Raw genomic sequence first — 20535 nt, 5'->3', positions numbered from 1 at the left:
GGAAAGAGACCTGTATAATTTAACTAAAGCAATGGATCAATCCCAAAATCATCTAATAGGTGAACAGATAGATTGTGAAATTGATCTTTTAAAATGCGTAGAATTGGGCAATAAGAAAATCAGCAACCTAACGTATTCCACGCCTTGTAACAGGGGCTGTACATTCGCCCTTTTGCCAGTGTCATATTCCCTATAGTTTGACTGGATTATGTGCAATAATCCCAGTTCTCGGTGCTGCATTTTCATTGGGTGTATCAAATATCCTTGCTTCCCTGGCACACTTGCATCAGTTTTTACATCCTCAGAAAATTAGTGAGAATATAGCACATGAATTCCAAACAGGTTGTTCATTCATTGGTCACCCTCTTCCCAAAAAGCTGATCCTTTTCATTTGTTCCAGGATTTATCCAAAGTACTCTGGCAATTATTCATTTGTCTACTACGTACGTACTGTGTACGTTCTCCTGGTCGCAGAAAAATACTTCAACTGTACTTCGGTACATGTGACAATAAATATCAATCAATCTTGGCTTTCTACACATTCATTTTAATTAATTGTAAGGACCCTTCCTGTTGATTCCCTTATTTCCCATTTCTTTTACTTTGTCATCATTTCTTGATCAATGGATTTTCGTGCACATATGCCTTTAAGCCGTGTAGAGGTAGTGAGGAACTGTTGCAAAATAGTACACTTGTGCTATGAAGATTTAGATTTTTAATATAAGAACTCAAGACTTTATGGCACCCAAGAGGTCGGAGCAATTCGGTTCGATTGGTTGGCTGGTGGCCAATGGATTGGCCACAGGCCGTATTCTGTTTGGCAATAGTCAGTGATTGGCTTCAGTCAAGAGGGAGGTTTTCACAGGACCCAGGAAGGAAACAGAACTCTCCTGGACGCCGAAAGAAGCTGCGGGTTGCCCCCTCTTCTCCAAAAAAGATCTCTTGCCTGCTGTTTCTGAATTTTCAGAGAAGTCTTGAGATTCTGATGAATCTACAGTGAAAACCATTATAGGCTGAAAGCAAGAAGACCCAACAGAAGGCGTAGACAAAAGGAAAGATGTACTGGAAGATGTCCACCTGAAAGAGACTTTTTAATCCTTTTTACTTTTTGTATTTTCCTTCACACCCTTCTTTTCCCTCATTCGCCTGTCTTGTGTATGTATTGAGGGTGGGGTGAGTTAAAGAAGGGGGTGGGGGGCTTAGCAATTAGCTCATAGTTAACCAGTTATATTTGTTGTATATTTATGCCCAGTTTTATGGAAGCACCCTACTGGGTAGGCACATGAGAATACCATCTGCTTGAAGAGACAGTCAATGCTTAGATGGTTACCTCCTCAGTTATGTTAAGTCCCAGAATTTATAATATTGTACTAGTTTCTTTTTAACCTTAAGTTAAACTGAAACTAAACATTATTTAACTTCAATGTCTTCAACATATTCATGACGTTGAGAGATAAGGGGGGAATAGTGGCTTGAACAAATAACTGAGAATGCAGATTATAAAAGTTTACAAACATAATTTTTTTTAAAAAGAGCATTGACATAGAATAAATTATCAGTACAAGATAAACCTGCAACCAAGATCATGCACAGAGATAATTACGCTGCTAACCATCAGTAATATTATCAGCAGTTCAGACTTTGCATATTAGATATGAAAAAAAATCAAAAGTTTACACGTGGCCAGAAAGGTTTTCTACTTGCAACAGTAATTCAAGCGAGAGAGATAGAGAGATGCGTAGTCCACATTATTGCATTATCACTCGTACCAAAGTGTTCTTCATTAAATAACTGGGTTTTGGTCATTCCTTCTTTGTCCAGGTATCCATCTTTTGTCTAGTTATGCCACGGTGATGCAACTTGGGACATTTTTATACAAATGTAATATTGTTTTCTTACATGCTACCTTTTAACGATGCCAGAGATGAATGAACAGCAACCTACAGTGCAGTAAATCTCACTCCTGGTGGCCGTGCAAGTATTAAAAATCTCCCAATGTAGTATTTTCGACGGGTCCTCTGCAGACAGCTTCAAAAAAGCCATCAGGGATGCAAAGAGACAATATAAAACTAAACTAGAGTCACAAACTCAACTCTGTTGTGGAAGGTTTAATCAACACAATGGGTTACAAAGCAAAGCAGAGTAGAGTAGAATCTCAGAGCAGCGCACCACTCCCTGGTGAACTCAATGCATTCTGTGCTCGTTTCATGCAGGAAACTAACAAACTGTTGTCAACTGCCCTAGCAGCCTCAAACACACCCATACCTATCATCACAGTTTCCAAAGTCAGATTAGCTTTCTTGAAAGTGAACCCTCGGAAAGCAATGGGTCCTGACGGAGTCCCTGGTCATGGACTTAGATCCTGCGTGGATCAACTGGTGCGTGTGTACGCAGACATCTTCATCCTCTCCCTACTCCATTCCAAGGTTCCCACCTGCTTCAAAAAGACCACCATCATGACAAAGAGCATGCTTCAACGACTACCGTACAGTGGCTATGACATCTATCATTATGAAGTGCTTTGAGAGGTTGGTCACAAGACACACCAACACCATACTCCCACTGCAATTCGCATACCACTGCAACCAGTCCAAGCAGATGTGATCTCCTTGGCCTCACACTCATGAAAATGAAATGAAATGAAAATCGTTTATTGTCACGAGTAGACTTCAATGAAGTTACTGTGAAAAGCTCCAAGTCGCCACATTCCGACGCCTGTTCGGGGAGGCTGTTACGGGACATCCCTGGAACATCTCGATAACAAGGACTCCTACGCCAGACTCCTATTCAATGACTACAGCTCCGCCTTCAACACCATAACCCCAGCCAAGCTCATATCAAAACTCCAAAACCTAGGACTTGGAAGCAAAGAACAAAGAAACTGCAATACACTGTTATATGCCGTTTTGGTCACTTCACATGCCCATAAAGCTTGAGATATGAACACTTTACTTTTAAAAAGAAACATGGAATATGGGCACTGTAGCTTCACAGAATGGACTGGAGAGTGTCAGGTAACTTCCTTTGTGGTTTCTGTTCAGGTAACTTCCTTTGTGGTTTCTGTACAGAGAGACAGACATGTTTGGACTGATCTCTGCGAAGTTACTTAAAGGGTAAATGCCTTCCCTGCTGATTTGACTACCCCTCGCCATTTCAACGGAAAAGATTTAGAATTATTGAAGCTGTGGCTGATGAGAGCCCAGATCCTGATAGATTTTATCCTAGGGTTTTAAAAGTAGTGTCTGGTGAGATAGTTGATGCATTGATCTTAATTTTCCAATGCTTCCTTGATTTGGGGAAGGTACCATTAGATTGGAAGATAGCAAATGTAATTTAATTATTCATAAAGGGAGGAAGACAGAAAGCAAGAAACTACAGGCCAGTTAGCCTAACTTCTGTTGTGTGGAAAATAATAATGTTTCTTGTGGTCACAAGTAGACTTACATTAACACAAGTTAAAATCCCCTAGTCGGCACACTCCGGCGCCTGTTCGGGTACACAGAGGGAGAATTCAGAATGTCCAACTCACCCAACAAGCACGTCTTTCGGGACTTGTGGGAGGAAACACACACAGACATGGGAAGAACGTGCAGGCTCTGCACAAACAGTGACCCAAGCAGGAATCGAACCTGGGACCCTGCCGTTGTGAATCAACAGTGCTAACCACTGTGCTACCATGCCACCCAAAATGCTGGAAGCTATTAGATTGATACAGTACAGAAAAGGCCCTTCGGCCCAACGGGTTCGCACCGGTTAGAAACAACGGCCTAACTATTCTAATCCCATTTTCCAGCACTTGGCACAAAGCCTTGTATGCCATGGGATCACAAGTGCATATCTAAATACGGCACATCAATGCCTCCACCGCCCTTTCAGGCAGCCAAGTTCCAAACTCCCACCACCACTGGGTTTTCCTCCATTCCCCTCTAAACCTTCTGCCCCTTACCATAAATCTATGCCCCTTGGTTATTGATCTTTCCACCAGGGGGAGAAGTTTCTTCTGGTCTACAGCAGGGCGCTTGGATACGTTCAACATAATCAGGCAGAGCCAACATGGTTTTGCGAAAGGAAAATCATGTTTAATCAGTTTATTGGAGTTCTTTGAAGGAGTCACATGTGCTGTGGACAAAGGGGAACCAGTGGGTATACTATACGTCGATTTCCAGAAGGTGCCAAGTTTGAGGAAAATAAAAGCTAATGGCGTAAGGGATAATATATTGATTGAAGATTGGCTAGCTAACAGTAAACAGAGAAAGCATAAATACATATTTTTCAGGTTGGCAAAAACTTAACGAGTGGTGTGTCACAAGGATCTAGATGGGACCTCAACTGTTTGCAATTCATATAAATGACTTGAATGAAGGGATTGAAAGGATGATTGGATGATTGGCTAATTTTCTGATGACATAAAGATAGATAGGAAAGAAAGTTATGAAGAGGATATAAGGAGGCTACCAAAATATATCGGTAGACAAATTTGTATAATGTGTGAAATTGCCCATTTTGGACAGGAATTCTAAAAAAGCACGTTATCTAAATGGTGAGAGATTGTAGAACTGATGCAAAGGCATCTCGGTGCCCGAGTGCACAAATCACAAAAGTGTGGTTTTCAGGTACAACAAGTAATTTGGAAAGCTAATAGAATGTTATCATTTATTGTAGGAGGATTGAATGCAAAAGTAGGCAGTTTATGCTTCAGTTGTATAGGGCACCAGTGAGACCACATTTGTAGTATTCTGGTATTAGTCACTTTATTTGAGTAAATATGTAGATGTGTTGGAAGCAGTTCAGAGAACGCTTACCAGACTAATACCAGGAATGAGTGGATTGTCTTAAGAGGAAAGGTTACACAAGCTAGGCTTGCATCTGTTAGAGTTTCGAAGAATAAAAGGTGACTTGATTGAAATATACAAGATCCGGAGGGTTCTTGAAAGGTGGATGTGGAGAGGATTTCTGAGATATCTGCACTCCTCCAATCCTAGCCTCTCGTGCATTCCTTGTTTATTTTAACTGCTGACCATGTCTTCAGCTTGGCCCTATGCACCCTCTCTAATTCCTTCCCTAAACCTTAACATTGTGTATAATTTTATTATAAAAACAAAAAGTAGCTTTCCAACAATTTTAGAAGCAATGCAAAGTTAATAGATAAGAAATCTTGGTGATGAGTACTACATACTTCAGGCGGTTATAATAATTGGTATTAGTGTCAACTGAAGTATCAGCTGATCTTGTATTACAGTAATGCCTCCAAGTCAAGTGCTACACTCAAGCTCCATTTCAAGGCTGGAGCTTTAATTTTGGCTAATTCCTCAGAATACTTAACAATCTGTGTGTGTGTGTGTGTGTGTGTGTGTGTGTGTGTGGGGGGGTGGCTTCTTTCAGATGAGCCATTCAGCCTGTCTGGCGATTTTGGTGGATGCAACGATCCCAGAGTACTTTTAGAAAAGCATCATGGAGATTTGCTTTCCCTGGTCAATCTTCTTCCCTTGAAATAGATGGAACTAGTTATTAATCTCTGCTTTTTGTCTGATTACGATGTGCTCAAAATGGCCATCATGCTGATCCTTTGAACAGGAGAACACAGTAGAAGAGGAAGCAGCAACGGTATTGGATACGATAAATAGAGATACTTAAAATCTTGGCAATAGAACATACAGTGCAGAAGGAAGCCATTTGGCCCATCGTGCCTGCACCGACCCACTCAAGCCCTCACTTCCACCCTATCCCCGCAACCCAATAACCCCTCCTAACATTTTTGGTCACTAAGGGCAATTTATCATGGCCAATCCATCTAACCTGTACTGTGGAAGGAAACCGGAGCACCCGGAGGAAACCACACAGATACGGGGAGAAAATGCAGACTCTGCACAGACAGTGATTCATCAGGGAATCGAACCTGGGACTCTGGCGCTGAGAAGCCACAGTGCTATCCACTTGTGCTACCGTGCTGCCCTATGAAACACACATGGGCTTTGCACCCTTATTTACATTGGTACAATTGGCAAACCCATGCCTCAAGAAATCATCTTTAGACTGCTTTGTTCCCAAGTTAAGTTTCTTCTTTATAGACTGTTCACCAGAGGCCCTGGAACTCTGTACAAAGCTACCAGTAACACTGCTCTGTCCTGCCGTGGATTCTCCTGAGCAGCTCTCTCCAGCAGATTTAGATGAGAGATTGTGGCCAGTTGGTACACTGCCTATTTATGTCTTTGGCTGTATCTTCCTTGTATCAAAACAATCCATCTTCACAGTCCTCTTGTATTACTTGCTACCAACTAGAAAGTGGAAGAAGCTCTCTTCCGTGATTTTGCACCAAAAGCATGTAGAGGGTGCTTGATGTCAAGTGTACATGCAGGGCACATGACTTTCTCACTGTTGCCGCTTATGGTCAGAAAACTGCACACAGCCTTATTTTGTTCTCATTTAAACGCTGGTAGCGGCCGCTTTCTCAACTTAAATACCAATAGCGGCCTTTGGGCACTTCTCCCGCAACCAGGACCACCACCAGAAGCCATGACCAATGGCTACATGATGCTCCTGACACCCACCCATTGGCCCGTCCCACTTTGAAATACCCTGTTGTAGATGCTATACACTGTTGCAACTATGCACCAGCAGTAGAGATAGTGAAGATGTAATTCACTCATCATTATATAATCATGCATACTGTAGGAGGGGGTCAATTCATTAATTAACCAGAGTTAGAATCCTTCTGAACTTTCCTGGTTAGCTATTCTGTGGAAAGAGACAGAACCATCCAAAATCCAATACTCAGGATAGAAATATTATGTGGTCCAAATGGGATGGGTTACTGAGGGACGTATGGGAATTGCGGATGCTCTGGCCATAATCTTCAGCTCTTAGATATGGGAGGCTGGAGGATTGTAGAGGAGATAAACCAGCAGTTACAGACGAGTGAGTAGTGTTGTGTGGCAGCACACTCAAAAATGATAACCAAGGACTAGATCATTTGCAAAAATATTATGGGCTAATATATGAAATCAGAACAATTTATTAAAGGCAAACCGTATTTGACAAACTTAACTGAGTTCTTAACCAAGATGGTTGATGAGCGTAATGTGGCTGATATTGTGCACATGAACTTTCAAAAAAGCCTTTGATAAAGTACCACATAATAGAAAATTAAAGCCTTTGAGATTGAAGGGACAGAAAAAGTACTGTTGAATGACTGCCTTTCAAAACTGGAGTGTGACATCCAGGAGGTCAGTACTAGGACCACCGCACCTTTTTAATTTATTAACTACCTGGACATGGGTAGCAAAAGGTACAATTTCAAAGTTTGCAAATAAGGAGAAACTTGGAACAGTGGCAGCAACATGGAAGTTGGTAACAGGCTGCAGAGGGACAAGGAAGGAATGATGGAACGGGCAGCCATGAGGCAGATAACATAAGGTAGAGAAGTGTAAAGGGATACAGTTTGATAGGAAGAATCATGCCAGTGATAGGGTAGGTTATCAAAGCAGTTAGTAAAGCACTGGGCTTCACAAATCGAGGTGTAGATATAGTACAAGAGCTAAGGTGGTATGCCAAACCAAATAAACCATTAGCTCAGCCCCAACTGGAGAACTAACCGAAAAGAGATTAACTGGAATAGTTCTGGAAGGGAGAGATTGCAGTTGGAAGTATAGATTGAAACTGGGAATGCTCTCCTTAATGCCAAAAAGCCTCAAGGGTAGACCTGATGGAGGTCTTTAAAACCATGAAAGGTTTAGATACAGTAAACAAAGTGTTTCTGTTGGCCAAAGGATCAATAACCAGAAGGCACAGATTTAAAGTAATTGCGAAAAGAACCAGAGGCAACATGAGGAAGAGCTTTTATTTTTAAAAATGCAGTGTTCTTAGGGTTGAATAAGTGTTGCCTGATAGGAGGGTGGTAGATACCGATTCAGTTGTGACTATCAAAAGGAAATTGGATAAATAGTTAGGTTATGCCATCGCAGGGATATAGGAAAAGAGCAGGAGCTTGGAAGTAACTGGTTTGCTCTTCAAAAGAACCAGTGCATCCTTAATGAGCTGACTTGCCCCTTTCTGTGCTGTGATATTTTGCAATTCAACTGGAGGAGATGAGAGAGAAAGTGGCAAGTGTCCAGGCGTTGGAAAGATTTGATAAGAATTTAAAAGTTGTAGCATTGTTGGATTAGGAGGCAAATATAGACCATTGAGCTGGGATGGACGAGAAAGACCTGGTTCGGGTTGCAATCCATGACTTTTAACTCTTTAGCCAATCCCCATCTCAGTTTCTCTGTAATAAATGATACCATTGCATCGAGCACCTGATCTGAAATTGCCTTCAGCTGCTTAATTCTGCTCCAGAATTCCCTTATTAAACATTGCTACCTCTCCCTCTTGCTTTGAATGATTGCTTAAAATCTAACTCAGTTTCCTAATATTTTTAAATGAAATTTTGTCTGATGGCACATTATGAAGTACATCGAGATGTTTTACTTCAGGTTTACTCCAGGTGAATGCAACTTGCTGTACAAATCACCATATACTTATTTATGGAACAGAGCATGGGAGGAAGACTCACCATATATCACCTTAAGGTAACTAGAGATATGAAACTAATCAGAGGTCTCTTCAGTTATCACACGAGAACAAATCTGAAAAAGCAATATCCATAAGCTGAATCATGTATCTCAATGCCCTTACATTTCAAGGCTAATATTGAGGCTAAAGTTGCTTCTCACTAAAGGTCACAGCACAGAACAGATAGTTGAACCCAAACATGAGGCAAGGTTCTGAGAGGGCTGGACAAAATAGATTCTGAGAGGCTATTTCCTCGGCTAGAAGCCCAGAACTGGTGTGAACAGAGTCAAGACTCAAGATAGGGGGTCAGCCATTTAGGACTGAGAGGAGGTAAAATTTCTTCAGTCAGAGAGATGCGAAATGTTGGGATCATCTATCCCAGGGGGCCGAGTGCACTCAGGCAAGACTGGATCAACAGATTTTTGGGTGCTAAGGGAGTGACATTTATTGAATGGCAGAGTGGGCTTGAGGGGCTGAATGGCCTACTCCTGGTTCTTATGCCCTTACAAGCACCCCTTCTAAATTGTACTGAGCAAGTAGATTGAATCTAAAAAAAAAACTGTACAACACCAAGGTATTGTTTTAATTTTGCTCACCATTTAATTGGTATAATTGTTTCCTATTTTCTCTGCAATCTAGAAAACGGAGTGCTAGGTTACTACTGTATCGGACAGATTGCTCCCACAACTATTATCTGCAATTACTTAATCAGCACATATTCATCTATTTTTGTAATTAGCAAAGTGTTACTGTTGGAATGCTAATTGTGTGATTCTATCGCCAACTGTGATGCGCTGCAGTTTTGATCTTAACAACACAATCAAATCTCTGGAGCTTTTATTAACATATACTGCTTACTTTCCAGCAAAAAACTATTAGCAACTTCTTTACTTAGTTGACAGCACCCTCCAGTTTCTCAGGTGCTTGCGGGTTAAGCACTATTTGAGCACATAACAGAGATTGACACTATGATGCAGTATTGACAAACTTTCTGCCGACTCAAGTAGATGCAGTGTTCAATGGTACAGTTCAAAGTGCATGAAGCTTACTAATTTCAGAGCTAACATCCCTCTCAACCAGTGCCAGCAAAGAAACACAAATCAATGGATTACTTATTTGCTATTCATAGGTCCTTGCTGTGCAGCAATTGAGACATTTTTAAATAATTAATTCTTCGTATAATTCAACAACATACAAGGCTCAAAAAAGCAGAGGATGGGGGCAGGATGCCGGGTGGGAGAGGAGAAGAGACACATGAGAGAGACATCAAGGTAATATAAACAGAAAATGCTGGAAACACAACACGTCAGGTTGCATCTCAGAGAAAGAAACAGAGTTAAATGATTCAAATCAATTACATAATAAAAACCTAAAACGGTTTCTCTCTCCACGCATGCTGGTGGAAATAGTCAGCATTTGCTGCTTATATTTCAGCTTTACAGTACACACAATATTTAAATGCAAGCTATTTCTAGTCACCTTTACACCACAACACTAAAGCTGTCACAAGCTAACCACTGGACACTATGCAATGCTGAATCGTGTTCCCAAGGCAGCAAAAATATCCATTCATATTTCCATAGCCAATAATCAACATATGAACTGTACATCTACAAAAGTAGTGGCTTTTGAAGTTGACTCTAGGATCCAACAGCTTTCTCCTTTACTATTTTATAAATTAAAAAAAAATAAGAGTGGCTATTTGGCCTCTCGAGCCTGCTCTGCTATTTTATAAGATCATGGCAGATCCTTAACCCGAACTCCACTTTTCTGCCAGATTCCCCAAAGTTCAAAAATCTAATTAATCTCAATCTTCAATATACTCCAACGACTGAATTTCCACAGCCTCATTGGTGCATTCAGCAGACATCGTCATAAAACCATGCTGTGTGGATACGCAAGAATTTATCTTACTATTTAGTGGTGACACAGTCAGCTATTTCTGCCATTAAGTTGGAACATTTTTTGTCCCGCCTGTGCCTGAATGTAGCTGTGATGTTTCAATTGGTTGTTTAAAAAGGGTGGCATGGTAGCACAGTGGTTAGTACTGTTGCTTCACAGCTCCAGGTTCGATTACCGGCTTGGGTCACTGCCTGTGCGGAGTCTGCACATTCTCCCAGTGCCTGCGTGGGTTTCCTCCGGATGCTTCAGTTTCCTCCCACAGTCCAAAGATGTGCAGGGTAGGTGAATTGGCGATGCTAAATTGCCCTTAAGTGTCCAAAAAGGTTAGGTGGGGTTACTGGATTAGGATGGAGGTGTGGGTTTGGGTTGGGTGCTCGCCTCCTTCTGCACTGTAAATTCTATGATCTATGATGTTAATTCCACTGGAAATCACATGCAATTTAGCTTGTGCAGAATTGAGTCTATAAGGCGGTCTTGTGGGGCCATGATAGGGTTCCTACCTCTGGGCCAGACTCCAGAACATAATGGCCAAGGAAGGCGTCATTGTGTGGCCAACAGGTTAATTATCAGCCAGCAAAACTCCCAATACGCCTGCTGGTGGGCGATAAGAGGAGAATTTACTGCTCAGCCAAACTGCAGAAACCAAATCACTGCAGTATCTGGCCGAACATAATCATGGACCAATCCAATGGAAGCCCATGCTCGCAATGCCCTCATATGACTTGGTATCAGAGGGCATTAGGCCCACCGTGTCTGCACCAGCCCTTGGAAAGAGCACCCTAAGCCCAGGCTGCCACCCTATCCCCGTAACCTGACCTAACCTTTTGGACACTAAGGGGCAATTTAGAATGGCCAATCCACCTAACCCGCACATCTTTGGACTGTGGGAGGAAACCGGAGCACCCGGAGGAAACCCATGCAGACACAGGAAGGAAAATGTGCAAACTCCACAGAGTCACCCGAGGCCAGATTCGAACCTGGGACACTGGTGCTGTGAAGCAACAGTGCTAACCACTGTCCTACCATGCCGCTCCTGTGCATTAAACAGATCAATTGTTTAACTTAACACCAGTGTTGACTTCTGGTGGTCGCTATGAAAGAGCCGTAAATGTGGTGGCTCCCACTCGGGTCGGACTTTGACCGTTTAGCCCGATTTGCTACTGGACTTGAATTTAAAAATTGATGACAGAGGCAATTGTGTATTGAATTCCCACATCGGTGTATGGAGAGGAGGACTAGAAGTCCTCGCAAAGGCAGAAACAGAAGGACAGAGAAGGCTTGGGCTGAAGCTGCAGGGGGAGAAAGCATGGCGGAGTAGCAGACCACTGGCTCGGAGACCCAGCGATCAATGGAGCAGCTGATGCAAGTTATTCAGGAAGGCTTCGCTAGGCAGAAATGGGATTGCTTGGACCTGATAAAAGAGTCAATTGAGCGATGGAACTTAGATTGGATGCCCAAGATCGGGCAATCCAGAAAGTAGAGAAGGCGCTGGCTGACCAGGAGGAACATCAAACTGCGGTGGAATTGGAGGTGGGGATGCTGAGAGACCAGCAGAAAAAGCTCCTGAAGAAGGTGGAGGACCTAGAGAATAGGTCCCTCCTGCAGAACTTGAGAATCGTTGGGCTCCTGGAGGGGTCCGAACGAGCAGACATTGGGGCATACATCGTGGACATGTTTGAGAAGCTGCTGGGGGATGGGGCATTCTCCCGACCCTTGGAGGTGGACAGAGCTCATAAAGCACTTGCAAGGAAGCCGCGAATGGGAGACCCCCCCCCCCCTCACATCGAGGACAATGGTGGTGTGATTCCATAGGTACTTAGATAAGGAGTGCATTCTACAGTGGGCCAAGCAGACACGAGCTGCAAATGGGACAACAGTATCCTGCGGATCTACCAAGACCCGAGTGTGGAGGTGGCCAGGAGAAGAGCGGGCTTTAACCAGATCAGGTCGACCCTTTTGAAGAAAAATGTGACGGTCGGACTGTTGTATCCGTCCCGTCTCTGGGTCACGTACGAGGAACAGCATTTTTATTTTGAGTCGCCTGAGGACGCGCTGGACTTTGCGAAAAGGAAAGAACTGGTGGTGGACTGAACTTTTGAACTTTGCTGCAATTTCATGTTTTTTTTCAAATGTTTCTCGTTTTACGTTTAGTGGATTCTGTCTGTGATGCCTTCTGTACTGATTTGGGGCCGGTTGCAGAGATGAGTAAGTTACGGTTTACATTTGCACTGTTGGGGGACGGAGGTGTGCTTCTTTAGATTTTCGATCTCTTACTTGATCTTTGTTAGTGTTTTCTTTCTGTTTTTTCTGTCGGGCAATTGTGTTGGGGTTGTTTGTCATTGGAATACGTATGTATGAGCGGGGTGGGGGGGAAACAATAGGTGGGAGCCTTCGGCACCAGGGGTGGGGGCCACTAAGCTAGCTGAGTGGACTAGCTCACGGAAGCATGCAGGGCTGTGCATATGTAGGTCTATTAAAGGGGTTGAGTTAAATTGTGTTGTAACTATGGGGATGGGAAATGTTCTGCTGACAAGGGAGGTACTTGTGCTAAGGGACAGTTAGGAGGTTGGGGGCGGAGGGGCCCCGATCAGGTTGGAAGAGATAGTGGAGGGTCTGAAGGCCATGTAGTTGGGTAAAGCCCCGGGGCCAGACAGGTACCAAGTGGAGTTCTATGAAAAGGTATCTGGGATATTGGGACCTTTGTTGATGAGGACGTTCAATGAGGCAAGGGAGAGAGGGGTGCTGCCCCCGACGATGTCACAGGCTTCGATTTTGTTGATTCTGAAGCGGGACAAGAACCCGGAGCTCTGTGGTTCCTACAGGCCGATATCCTTGTTGAGTGTGGATGCCAAACTGCTGGTCAAACTTTTGTCCTCCAGGATTGAGGATTGTGTTCCGGACATTATTGTGGAGGACCAGACGGGGTTTTGTTAAGGGCAGGCCAAGATAAGAAGGCTATTAAAACGAGATCATGATGCCAGCAGAAGGTAGGGAGTTGAAGGGAGTGGTCGCAATGGACGCAGAGAAAGCCTTTGATCGAGTAGAATGGGAATATCTGTGGGAGGTACTGGGACGGTTTGGATTGGGCGGGGCTTTATTGACTAGCTCAGGTTGCTATGTCAGGCTCCTGCGGCGCGCGTCCGGATGAATAAGACAACATCGGACTATTTTAGACTGCACCAGGGGACGAGACAGGGATTCCCCCTCTCCCCACTGTTGTTCGTGCTAGCTATCGAGCCGTTGGCAATTGTACTGAGAGCTTCAAGGGGCTGGTCGGGGGGGGGGGGGGGGGGGGGGGGGGGGGGGGGGGGGGTTTGGAGCACAGAGTCTTACTTTATGCAGACGACCTGCTTTTATATGTATCGGACTCATTGGAGGGGATGGAGGAAATCATGAGGATTCTAGAGGAATGTGGCTGGTTTTCGGGGTATTATCTAAATATGGAGAAAAGTGAGATGTTTGCGGTCCAGGCGTGGGGACAGGAGAGGCGGTTAGGGGAGCTGCTGTTTAGATTAGTAGGGGGAAACTTTAGGCATCTAGGAATCAAAGTGGCGCTGGAATGGGACGGGCTGTATAAATTAAATCTGGCCCGACGAGTAGACCAAATGAAGGACTATTTTCGGAGATGGGACACGCTTCTGTTGTCACTAGCTGAAAGGGTGCAGACGGTCCTGTTTGTATTTCAGTGTCTCCCCATCTTTATTCCATGGTCCTTTTGTAAACAGGTCAACAAAGTGATTACTGGCTTTGTTTGGGTGGGCAAGAACCCACGGATAAGGAAGGTAATGCTTGAGAGGAGTCGGGGAGGGGGTTGGCTGGCGCTGCCAAATTGTAGTAACTATTACTATGCGGCGAATATAGCCATGATCAGGAAGTGGGTGATGGTGGTGGTGGTGGTGGGGGGGCAACATGGGAGCATATGGAGGCGGCTTCATGAAAGGGCACCAGTTTGGGGGCATTGGTGGCTGCATCTCTGTCATTCCCACCGGCACGGTACTCCACCAGCCCCATGGTGGTGGCGGCCTTGAGAGTCTGGGGACAATGGAGGAGGCATGCGGGAGCCGATGGAGCATTGGTTTGGTCTCCAATCTGTAATAATCACCGGTTTGCCCCGGGAAGTATAGATGGGGGGTTCCGGAGATGGCGGAGAGCAGGATTGAGAGGATGGGGGATATGTTTATAGAGGGGAGCTTTTAGAGTTTGAGGGTGCTGGAGGAGAAGTTTGGATTGGCGAGGGGAAACAAATTCAGGTACCTGCAGTTGCGGGACTTCCTACATAGACAGGTTTCAACATTCCCGCTCCTACCACCAAGGGGGATTCAGGACAGGGTAGTTTCCAGAGGGTGGGTAGGAGAAGGGAGCGTCTCTGACATTTACAAGGAACTTATGGGGTCAGAGAAGACGCAGACTGAGGAGCTGAAGCGCAAGTGGGAGGTGGAGTTGGGTGGAGATAGAGGATGGTCCAAGGGAGGACGCGTTGAGTAGAGTCAATGCGTCCACAGCATGTGCCAGGCTCAGCCTGATACAATTCAAGGTCGTTCATCGGGCTCACATGACAGTGGCCCGGATGAGCAGATTCTTTGGGGTGGAAGACAGGTGTGCAAGATGTGTGGGAGGACCAGCGACCCATGTCCACATGTTCTGGGCATATCCGAAGCTTAGGGGATTTTGGCAGGGATTTGCAGATGTCCACTGTGTTAAAAACAAGGGTGGCACCGAGTCCAGAGGTGGCGCTTTTCAGGGTGTCGGAAGATCTGTGAATCCAGGAGGAGAAAGAGTCAGACATTCTGGCCTTTGCTTCCCTGGTAGCCCGGAGACAGATACTACGAGCTTGGAGGGACTCAAAGCCCCCGAAGTCGGAGACCTGGCTATCTGACACGGCTAGCTTTCTCTGTCTGGAGAAAATTAAGTTCGTCATGAGATGGTCAATGTTGGGGGGGGGGGGGGGGGGGGTTAGTTTAGCTTAGAGTAGGGGGCTTATAAAAGGTGGGACCCGTAAGGGAGACGGCTTTTGCACTATGTATATAGATTCATGTATAATGTTTATTTTGTTGTTGTTGTAAAACCAAAAATACCTCAATAAAATGTTTACAAAAAAAAACTTAAGACCAGTATCAAAATACACACAATAGGTGGAATCTTATTTGCTATTTAGAGGTGACTTGAGGCCAGAAGGAAAGGAATCTGTGGAAGTTGTATGTCAGGTTGTGTAGCTGACAGCTCCTACACCTCAGCAACCTTGTCAAATGTGGGTTCAGAACAACAATATCTTTCTGCCCAGAAGGGATGGTAGCCAATCATTGGCAATTAAGTGCCTATTTGAGGACAGAATAGTCAGCTTTCACGCTGTAGGGTTGCCTCACCACAATGGCGGTCTTGCAGCTGCGGCCATAATTAGAGGCGCCCTCGCTGTCGCGTTCCTAGATCATCAGCACCCAACTGTCTGGATGGTGCTGCCAGCTGCCCAAAGTCCCAGGTGATCCGACTGGCCCTCCCACCTGCGAAGCACACCAACTGTCCTGCATTAGGCGAGGCTCTTGGAGATGGCTTCTTCATGAAGCAGGGATCACACCACTGGTGTTAAGACCACATGGTTCTAGGGTGGTATGGTTCTGAGCTATTACTGCTGCTAAAGTCAATCCAATGCCTGCCTCTCTGGGGCAAATTGACATACTTTTTCAAACTTTGCTTCCCTTTACCAACTGGACAACATGCATATTAGTTAAAAAATATTGCACCTTCTGTAACTCCCAGCAAGAAGCGTGTGGTATGATGTGATTTTTCACTATCCTTCACTATGATGCCAGAAGCTGTTTTCACTCTATGATTCTTAGCCTACCATTTTTTCTGGAGAGTTCTAGCTCAACTTGTTGCTGCTACAATGTGCATTTGTACATAACACATTCAATGTAGAAAATTCCCCATGGAGCTTAATGGTAATGAATATAGCGTGCACCATGAAGAGAAAGATTAGCATTAGAACGTGGCTAAAAGGTTTTGACGGGAGAGGTAGAAATGTGACGGGAAGGCATTTGGAGAGGGATGCGTTGAAGTGGTCAGGTCAAGGAGGCTGAAAGATCCGCCAATGTGCAGCAGAGTGATAGGAGGATGCAAAGGTTTAAGGGCCTGTCACACTACCCTGGGCTGGTGCACCAGTCAAATGCAGCCCACTTGACCGAGTCACAAAACAGGTGAAATTAGATTTTATTTAAAATGCCCGAGATCCTTGATTGAGCCCAACAAACTAGTCACCATGTTTGTAACCTTAAAGCACACTGTACAGTATTATAGTTAAACAGTGAAAATGTAAACACACATACACCAATATCTTTCTGGAGTTTAGGTTTTAGAGATTTAGGTGGTTTTCTCTGGGCTGCCCAACTTCTCGACAGACTCAGTATCATTTTAGATTTACAGCAAAATATGTGCCAGGCACTCACTGTTTTCAGAAAATTAGAGCAGTTCTTTCACTTCAGCAAGTACGAGAAAACAAAAACGTTCTTTTCACTTCCAGGGTCAAAAATCTTGCATTAAGTTCTCTCAGAAAGCATTACACAGGAACCAATCACTGACAGTTGTCAGGCAGAACCATTGTCCCTGGCCAACCTACTGGTTGCCAGTTAACCATTCAAATCAAGTCCCTGCAAAGCTGGTCCCTAAGTTCCATTAGGTGCTGGAAGAGTCTGGCTTCTCTCTTCCAAAATACAAAGCCTGGGAACAGTGTCCTGACAAGCAGGCTGCTTCAACTTTGAATCTTCTGCTTAAAGGCACACCCTGATTATGGATCCACGGACCAAAATGACAGAAATATGAAAAGAGAAAATAAACAGAAAGGACTCTTGCAGGCCAAAGAAGTTGCAAGGTTGCATAGAAAGGTGCTGCAATGGAATGAAATGATCTGAAGATGACAAATATTTTAAATTTAATATCCTCATTTTGCTGTTTCTTAGGTTTGAGATTTGGAATGCTTCCCAAACAAACACTGGTGTGGATGCAGGAATAGAAGCCATTCTGAAAGATTAGTTGGCTTTAGATAAGAATATAAGCAGGCAAGTGCAGTCACACACAGCTGGATAATGGCAGACAGGCTCTAGTGGATGCCTCTGTTAATTGTGCCAAAAGCTGCAGACAGGTTGGGAAGGAAGAGATGGGTGGGGGGTAGTGCTTACTTTTGTCACAGTAACAGAAGAATTTGTGAGCGCCATTTCAATACAGTAGCAGGGACAAATTGGTTCAAACCTGGGGTTTCAGGAAAGACAGCTACGGATATGGGAAGCGATGGCACGTTCAAGGACTTTGGAGAAGAAAGATGTTAGAGATGTGGTGTCTGCTCAGAAGGACTAAGGAGTCAGGTTGAGCTTTGAGGAGGTGGAAGTTTGCAAGGCGACGTCATGAGAGGAGAGAAGCTCAAGAAAGATGCAGATTCAGGACTATAGCAAGGACATCCTTGGGAAAAGATTGGTATGGTGAACAAGTGGAAGAAGTAGGACAATATGTGGAAGAGGCAGCCGGATGGATGGTCTCAGTGACAAGAATCCCCGAGCTCCCTGAAATTGATTGTGAGGGTAGGATACAACAGGTAGGGAATGACTTGCAAGGACAGACAAAACAGACTGTAGTGATAAAAGAAGCCAGGGTTATTGTTGCATTTCGTGATGATTTTGGAACAGTGAGCAGTTCTAACAGAAAAGAGCAGAGCCCAGCATTGCTCTAACTTGATCTGGTGACTAATGGTTAAAACAATTTTCCGTCAAGCCTATAACCCTGTAGGCTTCAGTGAGTTTTCATGAGAGTACCGAAAGCAAAGGTGAGGGAGTGACTGTGCAGATTGACAGCTGTCAAAGGTTAGCCAGTTGAGAGTTTGAAAGTGATAGTGTTTCCATAGAGAAAATATGATAGCTGTTTATTAGCAATATAATACTAATTGTACACCAAATAACATATGATCAGGCACCAATATAATCTCTTACCCTAAGAAAACGCACGAACAGAAGATGTACAAAATGGAAAGCGTTAAAGACAGTAACAGATCTCCGAACTCTGATGTTACTTAACAAATTACTCAAGTTTCAGACTTGGATTGAGAATGTCAGCCCTCTCCATGCATTGCATTGCAAGGCACTATACTGCCTTACGTGACAGGACAAGAACCGGCTGTTATTCTCAAGACTACTTCAAAGAAAACCTAACCAGACCGTCGCCGATCTGCAGAACGGTAGAGACGAGACACTTAAAAAAAGAACAGTTGAACCCCGGCTACTTAACCCCTCGTCTGGCAGGATACTCCTTCCACCGAACCCAAAATCCGAGCTTAGTCGGGTCCCCCGCACACAAACCATTTTCACTCGGGTTTTAAATAGACTTTGGCAACATCCCCAGGCTCTGAAGATTTGACTTGACTCCAGTGACAACTCAGTGGGGCGGGGAGCAGCAGCATTTGGCACTGCACTGGGTTCTCACCGATGGACAGCAGACCGTACGGCGCGCACACACACACACATATATATATATAATATATATCTATATAAGAGAGACATATTGCTGGGATGAGGATGGTCTTACTCACCCTGCTGTACCACAGGCTGATCTGCGTCTGCGACAGGAGCGCGAATAGCAGTCTGCGCGAGTCGGGCTGGATGTAAAACGGTCTCTCCGAGCCCTTGAGGGGACACAGGAGCCGCCGGGGCCAGCCGCTGAGGAAATACATGGCCGACTCCGGCCCGCCAGCCGCTCTCCACAAAGACTCCTCTAAGACACGGGCTCCGGTTCCCTCACCACCCAGAGCCGGGAGGCCGGGGGGGGGGGGGGAAGGGCGCTGAACAGCCTCCCCCCCGAGTCGGGGATCGCTGTGGCGGTGGGCTCACCACTGGCGAGCGGAGCCGGCGGCGAGGGCTACACGATGTGGCCCGCCGTTCACACTGCCTCCGGACGCCACCGACCTCCCGCCCGCCATCTTGTCTCCGGCTGATGACGCGGCGGAGGGGAGAGGGGGCGGGGCGTCCCGGAGGGGGCGGAGCGGGATGAGTCAGAGAGAGAGAGAGAGAGAACCCGGATGTCGGGCGTCCGCGAAACCTGGAGCGCAGCGCTGACCCGCTCTGCTCAGCGGATTGCGGATTGGCGCCACGGGAGGGGCACCCGGAGTGGGCATCCTCAAGACCCGGAGAGCGGCTCCTCTCGACGGATGGGAGTTTTCCACAGGGCTGAGGTAAAACCTGGCAACTTTCTATCTCGGGATGCAAGCGTCTTTGGCATGGTCAGCATTGTTGCCCGTCCCTAATTGTCCTTGGGCAGTTGAGAGTCAACCGCATTGGTGTGGGTCTGGAGTCACATGCCGGCCGGACGGTGTAAGGGTGGCCAATTTCCTTCCTGAAGAAACCCATTGGGTTTTGACAACAATGTACCTCCTGCCAATGCAAGGTGGCCACTGATACCTTCTTTTCGGCAGTGGTTGAATAATAAATCTTATTTCATTGCCCATGTGCCCACCATAAAAGAAACTTAACGCAACCAGGTTGACCTTCCCTTCGAACTAATTCTATGGTTGGTCTGAAATTTCAAGAAAGTCTATGCTTCCTGAACCATAAGACAAGAATTAGGCCACTTGGCCCATTGAGTCTGCTTCACCATTTAGTCACGGCGGAGAATTTTCTCATCCCCATTCTCCTGCCTTCTCCTGTTAACCCCCCTTAAATACCACTTATGTATAAAGTTGTCAGCCAGGTTCTGCTTGCTTATCTTGGTGTAGCGTCCTTGGAGTCAGAGACCTTTTTTGATACCAAGCTGAAAACCTTCTGTTTAGCTTAGAATCCTTGAATCAACTCCTTCACCCAGACAGACCTGACCCTCCTGTTAGCTACACCAGCTGTACTCAAAGCACAAAGCATTCTTTTGTCTCTTGTGACAAGATGTGCCTCAATTTGTTTTTTTTTATAAATGTTTTTATTCAGTTTTCATATTTTATATTGAACAAATTACAAATTGTTAGGAGAGAAAAAGAACAAAAAAAAAACAAACAAACACGCAAAAATTAACATACATATTTACAGGTAAGCATCTTCGTAGTGGTAACTGCGCCCGCCCCCC

At 45.0% G+C, this 20535-nt stretch overlaps 1 protein-coding gene across 1 annotated transcript in view; it reads right to left on the bottom strand.

Moving 5' to 3' along the window:
- Window positions 1-19159, bottom strand: part of ric1 (RIC1 homolog, RAB6A GEF complex partner 1) — a 161512-nt gene extending 142353 nt beyond the window's left edge. The window contains exon 1 of the mRNA XM_038804247.1: window positions 19019-19159. Coding sequence (XP_038660175.1) covers window positions 19019-19159 — 141 coding nt within the window. The remainder of the gene's footprint in view (window positions 1-19018) is intronic.
- Window positions 19160-20535: the final 1376 nt, after the last annotated feature.

This window comes from Scyliorhinus canicula, chromosome 8 (assembly GCF_902713615.1).
Source record: "Scyliorhinus canicula chromosome 8, sScyCan1.1, whole genome shotgun sequence".
Lineage (NCBI taxonomy): Eukaryota > Metazoa > Chordata > Chondrichthyes > Carcharhiniformes > Scyliorhinidae > Scyliorhinus > Scyliorhinus canicula.
Note: the sequence above shows the minus strand (reverse complement) of the source record. Positions and strands in the feature narration are given on the sequence as shown.